Genomic DNA, 15,678 nt, shown 5'->3' with positions numbered 1-15,678 from the left:
CACACCAAACCCTATGTAGGGTCGTATTAAAGAAGGGAATTGAACCACTAAAGATATTCTGAGAAGAATATGGGTCATGCTTTTTGGTATTATAGAAGCAAATTGCTCCTTTTCTAGGGACTGAGAAAGTTATTCCTAGACTTAGTGTAAGAAAGATGGTTTGGAGCAGGATTTCTCAAATGGATAATTTTGTTATGGATAATTCTGTATAGAGAGATATCCTTTGTATTGTAGGATGTTTAACAGCATCTCTGGATCTCAAAATACCATTCACTTATTTGTAACAAACAAAATATATGTCCAGACTTTGCCAGACGTGCACAGGACAAAAAGCCTCAGTTGTGAAGTATCATGCAGAGAAACCCTTCTTAATGGGGAGGTAATCCGTGGTTGCCTAAGGCCCCAAGGATAATCTGTTAAGGTGACTCTACATGGGGAGTTGGAAATATGGCCAATAAACTCTAGGAGAGCTAGTATCGACTATGCAATGTTGGGTTTCTCTTTAACATTTTGTCTTTTGGCTCTTATTTCCAAGCCTTCACTAAGCTTTATTAAACACCTGTGTTTGAGCTCTGAGTAATTAAGGCAGGCGTTGTGTTCAAGCTTCAAGAGAAGTGATCCAGAAAGAAGGGACAGTCTTGGGAAGCCAGTCATAGGATGGCAAGGAGTAATCTCCAGGGAGTAGAATGGAGATGGGGCTAGGATAACAAACAAGTACTGTATCTTGTGTGTTGAACACGCCAGCATTGCTTAGGAATCTTCAGATATCCCAGGTAGCAAAAGGGTTGAGATACCTAGACTATTGTTTATTTATGTGAATTTTGTATGGAAACAAAAGGGAAATTTGACTCTGATGGGCTGGTGTTATACTTACCAGTAGAAGATGCTGAGGAGTTCTATAAGTAAAACAGGAGTTTTGGCATCCTGGCAAAGAGGAATAGGTTTGAAGGGACATAAGACATTAGGAGCAGTCTTCCAGTACATGTTAAATTTGACAAATATGTTTACAAGCCTGGTAGTTTTGTTACTAAGCAAGGGCTTGCTGCCTGATGTGCACAGGAACCAATTCTATGACATCAGAATTATGATTATGAGAAAAGAGAGTTTTATTGCTAGTTGAGAAGCATGGAGATAGAACGCAAGGCTCAAATCTGTCTCTTCGACTTAAGGGCTAAGAGAGATTTTATAGGGATGTGAGGTGGGTGCTTGTGTGGTTTAACTGGCTAGGAATAGATTTGCCCATATATTGTAAGACAGGCTTTCAATTGTATTTTCCTTGTTGAAGGACTTCTCATATTGGGTTTGCTTCTGACACATTTCTCAACTCACTCGACTTTGGTTCTGAGGGAAGTAATTTTATTTCCTGGGGTCTCAGCCATCAACTAAGGATGCCAGTTTGGGTTTCTATTTATGTTTATGTTGCATCAGCCTGCAAAACAAGCTTAAAAGGAAAAGAAGCTGCTACTAATGGGTTTTGGGTGGTTTCAGTTTTACCTGTTCATATTTAAAAGAAATAGTGCCTGTAAAGAACTGAGACATATTCCATTATTAAGATTTTATTTTTCCTAAAAAAAATTATGATTATACAAATTTATCTAGAGTTAGATAATTCACTTGAAGATGACTGAAGGAAGAAACCACAGAATGGACACTCTCAGGAATTTCACACACAAAATATAAAATAAAAATAAAATAGTAAATGCTGATGTGAATGAAGCAGTTTTACACTTTCCTACTGAGAGGGAAAATAATACATTTTGGAAAATAATTTAGGCAATATGAATCTAGTACCTACAAATAGTCATACATTTTAGTGAGCGATTTAATATCTACTAGTCTAAGATGTAATGATAAGATCATAATATGCTCAAAGCTCTATGTGCAAAATATGCACATCATAGTGGGATTCATAATAATAATAATAACAGAAAAACACATAATGCCTTAATGCAGGATAACTGTTAGGCATTTTAGGGTGCAGTCATTTTAATCAAAGCTACCAAACATATATTTGCAAAATTTAATGATAATATTAAACATTAATATACAATATAAAATGAAGTAAAATGATGCAAAATAGTATTACCTTAAACTATGTGTGTGTATATACATATATACATACATACACATTTTATATATATTCACACATACACACACACACATACACACACACATAGAATGGAAGAAAATGTGCCATTAACGTTCAAGGCATAGGTTGTCTGGCTGGTAGGTTATGGGGTTCTAAATTAAAAAAAAAATTAGGATGCAGTGCTTTTAGAATATTACTCATTTATAATAAAAGATCTCTGTTCTAATACTGTTTGCATAACCCAGATAGTTACCTATTTTCAGGTTGATTTTTTACATAGGTTTTGAGCTCCTTGGCATGGGGAAGTCTACCAAATCCAGTAACGTATTAAATACACATTTATTTATATATAAGGACAAAGGGTATGCTGGCAGAGGAACTGTGATGTTTTCCTCAAAATGAGTGAGAACCATTACATCTAAATGTCAAATATAAGGTTTTTGTCTAAATAAACCACATTAAAATAAAATAATGTGTATATTCAAATAATGTACACTGGTTGACTGTTAAGTACAATATAATTGTGGTTATATAAGAAGGAATTCTATGGCTGCCACTAGTTTCCCTATTAGTAGAGAACTGCCTAACTTGAAAATTTTCAGAAACATAACTCTTAAGGATTATGGAAGTTTTTTTTAACCAAATGATCTTTTGCAAAAAGAGAATTTCAAATTGAATTTCCAACTTTATTGCCCCATAAAAATGTGTTTGATTAATGTTCTGTTTCCTACCAAACCTATTCTTATATGGGATCACTTGCCAGAGATGAAGGATTTGTATTATCTAGTACGTATTAACTGCCATTCATGATAGGATTTGTGCAAACAGAGCCTTGGTCAATATGACCCATGAGCAAAAATATGATTTATGAGTGCTATGATCAATATTTGGGCAACCTGCACTTCACATCATGATCCTTGTCGTATCAAATAGGTTCATTGCTAACCACCGCTTGATTCCCTTTTTTCCTGTCTTAGTTTGTCCTGAATATATTCTTGAAGTTGTGTCAATCACTGCTTTGTCAATGTGTACAGGTTCCTTACATTTTCTGGTCTGTCCGTCATTTTATTTGCCAGTGCTGTCTTGGTGAAGAAAAATATAATATCCCCTTAGAGTTAAGAAAATATTATTCTGGCAAGTGGCAAATTACAGGCAGTTATTACATAATTTCAGAGTGAAGTGAGCAGTTATCTGCCCAGAGGGACCATGAAGTAGCCATGAAGGAAAATGACCCCATGTATCTTGAAAGAAATTAAAAAGTAAGACTCTGTGACAATTAGGGTGCCTCAGTACCATAAATCTATCCCTTCTGTTTCTTAATTCCAAAGAGAACTGTTAAGAAAGCAAAGAATATACAAAGGAAGGTGCTAAAATCTAAATTCTACCAGTAATGTAACTACTGTCATATGCTCACAAATTGCCTGGTAAAACATCTCAAGTGTTGCTGTATCAAGAAAGTTGGAATTATTTTCAAAGAGATGGTCATTAGAAAAAGTGGCATTAATGGAGTGGGGAAGGCAGTAGCAGGATCATCTATTTATAGAGGTTTCAGGCTATCTGCCTATTTATACAATGGATATTTTTCTTCCTTTGTGGTAATAAAAATAGGTCAAAACATGCAATTTTCCAGACAAGTAAATGAATAGGTATAATGATTGGTAACATTTTAAAAATATAAATAACCTATGGAATGTCCCATTTCCTAATAGTATGATCTTAACACACATGAATTATTTCAACAGAGAGATTAAACAAAAATGACATCAGAATTACACAAATAAAAATGATATTTCAATCCTATGTACAACACACCATCACACTTGGGTTCTATGTGTAGACTGTGTATCTGCACACGTTTTGCAAGAACAGATTGCAGCTCTAAAAGGCAGAATATTGTTGAGACGAAAATTTCCACACATAATGTGCCTTATTGTTTTCCATCTCTCTGCTGCTCCTTCATGTTCATTTTATTGATTCTTTTAAAACAAATTTATCTGCTTTCATTTAACCATACATCCAATCCTGTTGGCATTTCGTACTACTCAGCTTTTCATAGATTCCTGATCTCTGTTCAACTTTCTCTTATTTTTATAAATGAAGTAACTAAACCCCAACAAAGCCTCTGAAACACTTCCTCAGGTGGATGGAAAAGATGATAAATTATCTTAATGTAAATTTTATGAGTCACATATGGAGGGGGAATGCATTTCTATATGTTTTATATTCTCTGCCATGCACATGGCTTAGTCATTTTCATAGATTTGGTACATTTGGTAAGAGTACCAGATGCCTGCATAGTGGAAAGCATGCCTTTTAGAGTGGGAGAGGAAGGCAGTGGGCAGAGGCAATTTTTCTACACATTGTCCTCACGCCACCGACGTATTAAGAAGAGGAATTGACCAAGGCAAATATGAGGCTGTATATCACTTCACTGCAATGGGAGATTAATGTGCTTCTGATCGAGTCCTGGAGAGGCACTTCTACCTTTGGCTAAGAGGCAGTTGAGGCAAGTTGTGGGTATGTACCACCCCGTTACTGAAACTTCAGAGCAGCATAAATGTAGGCTTCCAAGTGAGACGATCCATGAAAGCCTCGGTTGATAATCTTCCTGTAGGCCTGTGACTCACAATCAGGCCCCAAGTCCCAGGAAAAAAATACTTCCATTCTGTCTCCTCTTGACCAGGCCTGTCTGACCTAACAATTAGAGAGGTTGTAAATAGGAAATTATTTTAGCATAACATGGTTCTAGATCCCTTTTCCAACTCTATCCCACCTTTATAATTATCAAACTTTTTATATATTTTTTAAATCATATTAGACTTTTGTTCTCCATTCCTGCTGTATGCTGCTCTGCCAAGGTTTGTTTAAGCTCCTATCTGTCCTGCCTACATTTCTGCTTATCTAAATTCTTAACCTTTCTCCAAAGTTTCTGGAACCCTTCCTTAATCCCCTATTCAGAAATGATCCATTCCTCATACTACAATAGTGGTTTGTTTTTCACTTTTGTTATGAAATTTTTACAACCTGATTTATATGATCAAATATCGTGTTTATATCTGATCTCCTCAACAGAACTAGTAGCAAATTGAGGGCAGGATCCATAGGTGGATCAACTTTGTATATTCCTGAGTACCAATACTTTGTTCATTCAGTTTTTCCATGCGCACACACACAGACACACACACACACAAAGTAGTTTGTACACAGTCTTATGATCACTTCTCTAATCAGAAGTTTCATTATTGCTGAATTGACCAATGCTACTCTCTCTTCCTCCCCAAGTCTGCCTAAAGAATATTTAATGTCTAAATTAACTCACAGGGTACTAGTTGAGTTCTCTTCCAGCTTAATACAACCTTTTGGCTGGGACAGAAGCAATTTGACTTCTAATAGTGATATCACTTATGAATATTTGCCTGATTTCCAGGTATGTGTGTATGTGTGTGTGGGTGTGCAAGCACCCACTGGCCACTCCTGATGTCAGGTTGAAAAACTGCAGGCTTTCTAGAGAGGAGGCTATTAGGCACAGGTAGAATCTTTTCAACTTGTTTCTGTAATATTGTATGTGTGCTATATGTAATTTATTGATTCCCTAGAAAAATCAAGCACCAATTTAAATAAATCAGTCTTTTATCTTTCACACCTATAAAAGTGCTGTATCTGGCCTTGCCTGCAAAGCTGATCGTCATACCTTAGTTACGTACAGTTGCTGCTACGCAGAACTTAGTAAAGGGAGAATGTTTTGGTAGAGGAATGTCCTAAATGATTTGCTACAAAATCAAGAGGGAAGAAGTTTCTCAAGCTGTGAGGTGCTAAGAAAATCATTGATTTGAGGAGGTCAGCAAGAAGTGTGTTGAAATATCTGCTCCCCATCCCTTTCATTCTTCCTAATGACCTTGTCCCAGGTAGCCAAGTAAATGAACCTTCTGTATACAACTTTCTTTCTGGGGGATAAAAACATAGGGGATATTTCTCCCCTATCCATATTAGATTGTGTCAGTTCTTACCTTTTCCCCTTTCCGAAGGCAATGGAACCTCCACTTCTGTATTAAAACCCCAGGTGGGGGCTGGATTCTAAGCTCTACAGTATTTCTATCCTCTCGTTTCCCTCCTGGCTGAAAAGAAAAGGAGTCCAGGGGTGAGGCGGTTGAGCACTCTGAAGAGCCAAAAGCAATGTGCCAATGGGAAAAAGGATTCATTGCATCTCCCAGCCGGTCACTGTGACCTGGAGACTGACAATGGCTGTGGGGCCACTGATTCTGCCTCTTGCCCGCTCTTGCCCCAGGTTTGACACCCTGACAAACCTTTCCGTACCCTTCCAAATATAACCCACCCTTCAGGAGAGGGAAGTTGGTTCTGGGGGCTGGCCACCGCCCATCACAATTGACAGGCGGAGGGGTGACTGGCCACGGGAAGGATCCTCGCACAACTCAATTTTGAACATTTCTAGGACCTCCCTCGTCGCATCCCTCGCGGGAACCTGGACACTACTTTGCGCTGGAGACCTTGGGCAGAGCCCGCTGAGTGTGACAAGGGGCCACTTTACAGTTTCCTAAGGACGTAGCTAAGTGGCTCCGCATACAGCCGAGTCTAACGCAACCCCTCCAACATCTCACCTCCTCGCCACATGCCCCATTTCTTTAAGGTACCTGCTCTCAAACCCTGTGCATCTTTAAAGCCTCCTAGATAGATGCTATTGCCTGGACGACATGCAGTGCGGACGCTAGAGGACAATCGCTTCCCCTCTGTCTCGCCGGAGTAGAAAGCGTGGGAAAGGGCCAACCGCGGAAGACGCTAGGCTGCTGAAGGTTTGGGCAGGAGTGAGAGCCCGGGAGAAACGTAGCATCCCCCCCCCCCCCCCCCCGCCCCAGTTCCTTTGGAGGAATGAGAGCTGCGGAATACAATCCCCCCCCACCCCCCACGAACTTCCGCCCCCAGCTGCCGCTCAGGCCAAGCGCGCTCGGAGACGCCGCCTGCAGCATAAGCATCAGCTCAGGTGGCCGCTTCCACGAATTCGCTGGAGGCGATGGGGGAGCTCGGGGCTGTCCTCCCTCCTCAACCCAGCGGCCCCCATCAGCGCGCGATGGCTCACAAGCTGAACGTGAGACCGCTGCCCGCGAGCGTATTCGTGCCAGGCCAACAGCGGCGGCGCCTTTAGCTGGCGGCACCGGGAACCGAACCTGCCTCTCGGAGCTCCGCTGCGGACGAATCCTAGGGCCGCGCGCCTGACGGGCAGCGGCCGCCGTGCGGCGCGGAGGGATACGCCTGGGCCGCCCCTCCCCTCCCCTCCCCTCCCCGCGCTCCCGCCCCCGCCTCCCTCCCCGCCCGGCTGTGCTGCCGCCGCGGCGGCCGTCGCTGCTGCTGCCGCTGCCGCCGCTGCTGCCTGGATATAGTGCGGCAAGGAGCGGAGCTTGCAGTCACTTTGCGAGGAGGAGCGCGCGGGCTGCGGGCGGCTGGGGCACCCCGGGAGCGGCGGCGGCTCTAGCAGAGACGGCCGTGGCAGCGGAAGGTTCTCTCTCCAGGCTGGACTTAATAACTTTGGAACTGTCCACCAGTGTCACGTCCTGAACATGAGCCTCCTCCTCTCCTTCTACCTGCTCGGGTTGCTTGTCAGTAGCGGGCAAGGTAGGAGTGTGGTGCTTTATTGCATTTACTTTCCCTCCCCCTCCACCCAAGCAACAGAGGCAGGGAGAGAGACACAGGAATAATTAAATGAAAGAACTAAAGTTACAGTTATTGTTGTTGCTATTATTATTGGGTATTATTATTATTTTCACCCTTTCTTTTGGCTGCCCGTAAAAAAATGTATCGGTTTCCTTTGAATCCTTTAAATGAGAGAAGAGAATATAGAGAATTGGAAATGGGCATCAGTGAGCAGGAGGTCGAGGCAAACTGTCTCTTTTTCTGGGATCTTGGCTGTCTCTGATTTTCATCAAAAATTGGATGAGTATGTTGGTGTGCATTAAATGTCTGAGGTTACAGCAGAAAAGGGCACGATGATGTTTTACAGAAGCTACAAAAACTATCAGTGTTAAACTCATTTGCAAAATATCTGTATTTTGTGTGGAAGAAATTTTTGGAGACTCTTTTCTATCCCACCTTTTCTAAGAACCCAGTTCCTGACTGTGAAGTAAACGGTGATGGCTTATTTCTATTGGAAACTAAGAGAGGGGCCATGGATGTTGTGTATAAGAAAGCAAATGGATAAAACTAGGGATGTGTTGCAGTCATTCATTTTGATCCCCCCCTTAATACATCAAGATTGAAGAATTTTATAATAGCAGATTGTAATTACACCTTGAAGGTTTTTTGAAGGGCTGTGGAGAAATGGTGGGAGCCTTTATCTCTTTTTAAAAAATACCCTAATGGAACAACCTGAGAGAAAATTTTGTGGAAGCAATCTCTGTTGATCTATATAGAGATAGCTATGACTTTATCTTGCTTTGTTTACATCGTACAGATTCACATAAAATATCTTTATAATAAATCGAAGCATTTCCAACTGTCCAGACAAGTTTGGACATTTAATTGAGGACAAAAAATGCTAAAACATGCATTGGTGGAAGTCTTTAAATAGAAGAAAATAGCAGTCATTTATGATATATAATAATTGCAAAGAATGTTATATTATTTTTGTAGTGTGAATTGAATTTTTTTTTAAGAAAAAAATAATTGCAAGAGAAGTTAAAATATCTCCACTGTATTCAATTCTCAGCATTTTTTTGGCCTTTTCTGTGCTGCCCATTTGTTCCAGCAGGGGGTGGTAGAACTCCATTGTTTAGTTCAGAAATGGTTGTTTCTGCTCTTCCACATTCACCGAGTCCTATCATTTTTCAGCATGGCTTGACATTTTGAATGTGAAGCCTTCCTTTCTTTGCCCTTCTCCTCCCCAAAACTACAGTGTTAGTGACCAGTGAAATGCAATTCGATGCAGATTTTATGTTCAGAAATCAGGAGGCCAACACTGGGATATTACTTTAGTTTGTAAAGTGTCTTGGTTGAAGTGCTGCTCATTTTTCCGTAATAACCTAGGGCATGTACTCGTTTGGTCTTAGCAAAATTTCAGATGTGTACATATTAAACTAGTTTTAGACCAATAAGTTAATTTAATTGCTATTATAGCAAAGATCAACGTATACTTAGGCACTACAGCTATGCTGCTTTAATTTTTGTAGAGCTGCTGATTGTATTTATAATAGAGACAAATGTTTCTGAATGCTAAGAGGCAGCCCCTGAAAACTGCAGTTGGAATACAACTGCAATTAACCAAGTGTAGAAAGTGTGTAGCAAGATGAGGGCATACTAAGAAGCAAGTTTATGAAGACTTATGATTACATCCTGACTGGCTTGAAAAAGAAAAAATGTCTCAGTTGTGGAGTCTTGTAATTTACCATTGCAGGTGCTAAGTGTATTGGAATTTGGGGATTAAAGGGAAATCTGAGAATATTTCAATCATTAGGTTTAAATAGTACACACAAACCGTATTGCGTCTACTTATGTAGCATATATTTGGAAATGTGATTCAGGTAATTTGTCGAGAATCCATTATAATTCAGAATACAAGGTGTTATAAAGAGGGGCTCTGAGACTGCAGCGTGCCTAAAGGAAAGCCCCTATTCACTGTAATGGAACAGGGAGAAGGAAAATATCGTTCTAAGGAAGATTTTTCTCTAGTACCGTTTCATAATCTACAGCACTCAGAGAGTCATAGCTGCATATCACAGCGTCCTAGCTTTTGTGAAAAGATACATGTAGTATGTCTGTGCCTTGTGTCCTACAGAAGTCAGAGGTGCTTGGAAACAGCAGTCTTGATCTGGTAGTCCAAGTCCTGTATGCTAGTATTTTGTTCTCTAATTAAGGATGCAGCAGCAAGTATCAGACACACCACTGGGAGCTGTTTGAAAAAAAAAAAAGGATCTTGTGTAACTCATAATTTTGTTTATTCTTTTGTAAATGGGGACATGGAAAAGCCACCAGTCAGTTCAGTGATCCCTGGGCTTGCCTTAGAAATACTAAAATCCTAGCTTGCTGATTTATATTTCCAACAATATACTTGCATGGGGATTTTATGAAGCATGATTGAAGCTATTGCTTTGGGAAGTGGTGTGCAGTTAGGCTGTGGAAAGGTAACGATGATGTATTCCCTTTTAAGTAGTCAAAACGTTTTGAACTGTAGCAGTTGAAAAAGAGAAAATAACAGAAGAGAAAAACTGACTAACTTAAGTGGATGCCAATACTGTAATTAGCTAACAAGGTCTAATAGTTCTGCTTCTAACTTTCAACACAGCGTTATTGTTCTGTTGTAGCAAGAGTCTTTTTTATTGTAGCAGAAATACTCCTTTAAAAGCCTCTCATTTCCACTGCAAGATCAGTATCTAATGAAGTAAGGTTGGAATTTAATTGTCAAGTCTGAATTTAACTGCCAGCAGAAGGGAGATTCTATAATTCTGTAACTTTTGTCACCCTTTTTTTCTTGGTATTCAAACCTTGGTCACAGGTTCTGTCATCATAATTCTCAGGTGATAACTTGAGTCTTTGATTCCCAGGGCATTTTCTGTTTGGCTCTTTGCAAATTTGAATTCCCAAACTGCAGTTCATATGGGTTGCTTTTCTAAAGCTTTCTGAATTTTAAAAATAAATTTCTTCGTTTTAAAATTTATCAGAGCATAATTAAAAAACATCCATTGCTGGATGTTCACATATGTTGTACTAAAATGTAAGATAAGAACAGAAATATTCACTTCTTTTATAGTCCAGTTCAAGCAAGCATAGTTAGAACACTTACCTATGCCAAAATTCATGGGTGGGGGTAGGGGATTGCCCAGTTAATTAGATAGAAAAGGCATCTACTTACAGTAATTCTTTCTAGAGGAATGGTAGTTCACTGGAGAAGTGTAGCTGTGTGGATGTCCCTTAGTTTCAGGTTGACAGGAGAGTTCCTCACAAGCCTGTCTTCTGTCTAGACTGTTACAGTATAGTCACTCACAATCCTTCATCTGCCCTGCTCTAATTCTTTGATGGCAGCTTCATTTTTGTTTCAATTGAATCAACTGTATGTTCATTTTCACAGGCTATTGAAATTATGCATAGGCTATGCAAATCAATATCCTTATTTTCAATGAATAACCCAGAAGATTTCCTTCCTTGCTTTATGTCAAAGGACTTAAGCAGAGCATTTTCTCCTTTTAATTTCTAATGCTGATTGGAGCCCATAGAGCAAAAAGCAAAGTTGGTTGTTGGGTACCAATTGTGTGATGAGTCTTTTCAATGACACAGGGACCTAATGTTCTCCCAAAGGTAATGTTCTTCTAGAAAACCAATTAATGGAACAAAAGAACCTCATTCAGTACAGGAAGAAATTCAAACTTTGTATAATTTTATAAATAAAATGGTGTTATTTAAAAAAAAAAAATAGAACTAGTTTACAATCGGACAGAGAAGTGAGCTACAGAGAAAGAGGCTAGTAACCAAGCCTAGCAGTATAATTTGTTTTTGCCCGTTTCCTTGTGATTAGAGACAAGATCAACGATGTGAAGACCCTGGAACTAGTCCTGCTGGCTTCTCTGGCTCTTGACATTTGGAAAATCATTTTTAATTTATCTTCTTTCAGGGTCATCTCTCATAGCAGTGAACTTTTGAGAGCATGAAGAAATGTGTTCAATAAGTGGTAGAGCTAGTCTGAATTGTTTTGTTTTTGGTGCAAAACAAGATTAATCCTCTGTGTGTTGGTATATGAAAGAAATAATTTAATAATTTTATTCTCTCCTGAGGGGAAGAACATTTCATTTCAAGTTTTATTGGCCTACACTCTAAATTCCTTGTGTCATTTATACCAATTATACTGAGGATAGGCCCATTTAAAATATTGTAAATTAGCTTTAATTTTCTACACTGCATGATAGGAGAACACTTTAAGATGCAACCAGTGTTTTGTACTTTTATTAAAAGTAGTATTCCTGTGCTTTCTTGGAGCCAAGTTATTTGTAATTGTTCAGCAAATAAAAGTACTTCTATATGGCACCCTTTTAAATATTTTAATAACTTTTCACTATTTGAAATTGTCATAATAATAAGGTTGCTCCCCAGTAACTATCAGTGTGCTTCCTTGTTTCACATATTCACTTGTGGCACTAGGAATTCATGAAACACTATAAGACATTATAGAAAGCCATAGCATAATGAAAAAAAAAAACTTAGCTGTATTCAAAGAATTAAGAGGTATGGTGGGAATTTTGAGAGTATTTATAAACATAATAACTATCAGATGAGTGTTTGAAGAACTTCAGGTTAAGTGATCAAAATTTTATTGGATGCATTTTGCTTATTAGAACTAGCACAGAAAGGGAAACTGCATTGGATTGGAATAAACAAACAAAAACTAGGTTTGATTTTCCTGTCTTGACACTAAGGGTCTCTTAACCTTGAAGAAGAAACTTAACCTCTAGGATAGGAACTACTATTTGCTTATTTGAAAATATGGTATAAAAATAATGACTGGTTGACCTTGCTTCACCGCCTTGAGGAGCCATTGTGATAATAGATGCATCTGGATACTCTGTGAAATGTCAGCGTTATTATGCTAGACATTGTTTATATTTTTATGATATACAACAGATAAATCTATCTATGACTTAAGAAATTTAGCCAATATTTAAAAATTTTCATAAGCTGCTCTGTGATTAGAAAAAAAATACTGAAGGGACAGAAATGATCAAATTCATTGTTGAGGTTGACTCAATCATCATTTACTCATTCATTAAGCAATTAATAAATGCCTGCTGTGTCCCAAACACCTCATTACTTACCATTACTAAGAACGGTTGTGTAAGGTTGTATAGGTTGTGTGATGAACAACTCTAGGGGGCACTATTCATAGTTATAGTTTATATATTTGTTTTCACAATTTTCCAGAAGATGGCAGTAAAGGGTGCTGAAGAATGGGGGACTTTTTTTTTATCAAAAATCCTTTCTGTGGGCCAACACCAAGGTGTATGGCTTAGGATGGACACACAATTTGGACAAGTAACTTACCAAAGATCAATAGAAAAGTAAAAGGGTTAATGACTAGAGCGCAGATCTCCAAACTCTTAATTTAGTTCGCTGAACACAAAACTACTGCATACATTTAAAAAAAGAATTACTTTAACATGTTTTATCTCCAAGTAACTGATATTTAAATTTTGTTCCATTTGCTCAGTAATCAATTAATAAACACTGGTTGAGCTCCTACAATGAATATAATGCCAGAATGCCAGAACCTTAAAATAGTAGAGAGCACTTGTTCAAAATGCTTTCAATAGCCTTATAATTTATGATCATCTTGACTTCGAGTTATTATTGGAGTTATTTTACAGATGAAGAAATTGAGACAGAGGATTATATGATTTGCCTATATCATTCATAGTTAAGGTTTATCTAGTCAGATTTTCTGACTTCTACTTCAATGTCTACTTTTGAATGTATAACACAATTTGTCTGATAATTTTGTGTGTATGTTGGAGGGGATTGTGTTGATACTTAAAATTTTTGAGAAGACAAAAAAATATAAATTTCAAAAGCCAAATAAGCATATGAGAGATCAATAACTGCTCAACCAAATGTTGTAAAATGGCAAAATGTATCATATAATTAATTAAAAATTAAATGGCCTAATCAGTCCTTAGGATTTCAGCACCTAGAAAAGAGATAAACTGGTTGTATTTACTAGTTGCCAGGATCTATTATAAGCAGCTTTCTTGTATTAACTAACTTAGTACATACAAAGACCCTTTAATTATTTTCTTATTATTACTCACTTTTTACACTTAAGTGCTATGAGGCATAGGGAGTTTACTATCTAAGGCTGCCCAACTGGCAAACAAGTAATTGAATTCAGGACATTTCCAAAGCCTAATCTCTTAGCCAGGACACTAAGTTAGTATTCCCTGAGACAGAGAGGGCTTCAACGTGGTGTGAGTAAAAGGAGAAAATAATTCAGGGAAGAAAATGAGTGTCAACAAATTATAGGAAAGGAGAAAAATGAGCAGAAGATAGAAATAGTCTAGTTTAATAGATTAAGGGATTGAAAGGTGAGACTTTGGACTCAATTATGGAAATATTGGTGGAAATGGGTCAGAAAGACATCAAGGCCAAGCTGTGTTGGACTTTTTAAACAGAGATCTTTGGGAGCTATTGTTTGAGCAAGAAGTTAACTTGCTTAAAGATTTGTTGTTTGTTTTTCAGTCTAGTAACCATGTTTAGGATGGACCAGAGAGAAATGAAAAAGGAGTGAAGGGTGTGAGACATATTTCTGTGGTAGAATTAATGGGACTTAGTAATAAATTCATTTTGGAAAATGGGGAGAAAGGAAACATGAAAGTTTTCAGCCTGGTTGAAAGAAAGAATGAGTGTATCTTAATAGATACAGAGAAGCAAATACAGAAAACTATTTATTTTAGGCCAAGTTTTTTATTTTTATTGTGGTTTATATGTTATTTTTAAATTGTATGTTAAGTTTGATGTTTCCCTGGGACAACTGGATAAAAATATCAACAAAAAATTTGAAAATGTGATCTATTGGTCACATTTGTCATTTCCTCAGATTCCTTTCTCCATTTTTATTTAGCTTCTGTTTTTATCTCCTTCCATCAACTGTAGTACTCTAAAATATGTTTAATATATGCCTGGAATTTGGAGTAAATTGTCAGAAGCATGTAAGTCAAATTTGCTTTTATTATATATTATTCATTTAGATAATTTTCTCAGTTTTACCCGTAGTTTTATTTATTTACTTTTTATTTAGGGGAAAGTATTATATATGTATATGTATATATATAGACATATATAAGCATATATGTATGTATGTGTACATGTATATGTAACCAAAACCAAAACTAAAAAAACAAAACAAAGCAAAACAAAAAACAGTTTTCACATTGAATATATAAAGTTGGAAATTAGACTATTTAGGTTAAGGAGAGAAAGGAACTAATATTTTGAGTGCCTACACTATGCCAGGGAGCAGTGCTGGCATTTTCACACTCATTATCTCATTTAATCCTGATAAAATCACCTTTGGTAGATGATATTGCTTAGATCAGTCTAAACAATCTAAGCAATCAAATCAGTGTCTGATTTGCCTAGAGCTTATAAGTGTGCTCTGCAGACTGACACCCAAGTTTATAGCCAAAGAGCATCAAACAAATGTAAAATATATTATAATTCAGTCTTTTTTGTTACAGTGTATGTTTTTTGATGCATGTAACCTTATAGAGGACTTGTAAATAGGGGATGATGTGTAACAATGCTGAGATTGTGTTGGTCCCTGTATGATTTTTCTCAGCTCATTAGTTATTAAGTGATGAAGGGCAAACTTTCTCAGAATGAGAAACAAAGCCTTAGTGATATATATAAAGACCTCAAGAAAAATAGAAAAAAAGTTATCAAACTTGCCTTATTTTAATGCAAGCATTATTTCATTTAGTAGCTTCAGGAACCGTCTGGCTTTCCACTATATTCTGTATCTGGCAAAGCTGAGAGTGCAGTCGAAGAAGCTGAAAAGTCAAATGATGCACAGATAATGTTTGTTTGCTTGTTATTTTTCTTTTTGA

At 37.8% G+C, this 15,678-nt stretch overlaps 2 protein-coding genes across 2 annotated transcripts in view; one reads left to right on the top strand and one right to left on the bottom strand.

Annotated features, from left to right (window-relative positions):
• Positions 1–1,584: 1,584 nt before the first annotated feature.
• Positions 1,585–7,661, bottom strand: LOC119506325 (translation initiation factor IF-2-like). Its single transcript, XM_037799349.1, has 4 exons — positions 7,651–7,661; positions 7,182–7,617; positions 6,097–6,204; positions 1,585–4,783 (listed from the first exon to the last, which is right to left on the bottom strand). The coding sequence occupies exons 1-4, from the start codon at positions 7,659–7,661 to the stop codon at positions 4,622–4,624; spliced, it is 717 nt and encodes a 238-aa protein (XP_037655277.1). The 3' UTR covers positions 1,585–4,621.
• The window catches only part of NCAM2 (neural cell adhesion molecule 2), a 571,781-nt gene continuing 563,556 nt past the window's right edge, over positions 7,454–15,678 (top strand). Inside the window, exon 1 of the mRNA XM_037833245.1 lies at positions 7,454–7,714. Within this exon, the coding sequence (XP_037689173.1) occupies positions 7,660–7,714 (55 nt within the window). The 5' untranslated portion in view covers positions 7,454–7,659. The remainder of the gene's footprint in view (positions 7,715–15,678) is intronic.

Source organism: Choloepus didactylus, chromosome 1 (genome assembly GCF_015220235.1).
Source record: "Choloepus didactylus isolate mChoDid1 chromosome 1, mChoDid1.pri, whole genome shotgun sequence".
In the NCBI taxonomy this organism is placed as follows: domain Eukaryota; kingdom Metazoa; phylum Chordata; class Mammalia; order Pilosa; family Megalonychidae; genus Choloepus; species Choloepus didactylus.
The sequence above is the reverse complement of the archived record's forward strand: the minus strand, read 5'-3'. Positions and strand labels throughout refer to the sequence as shown.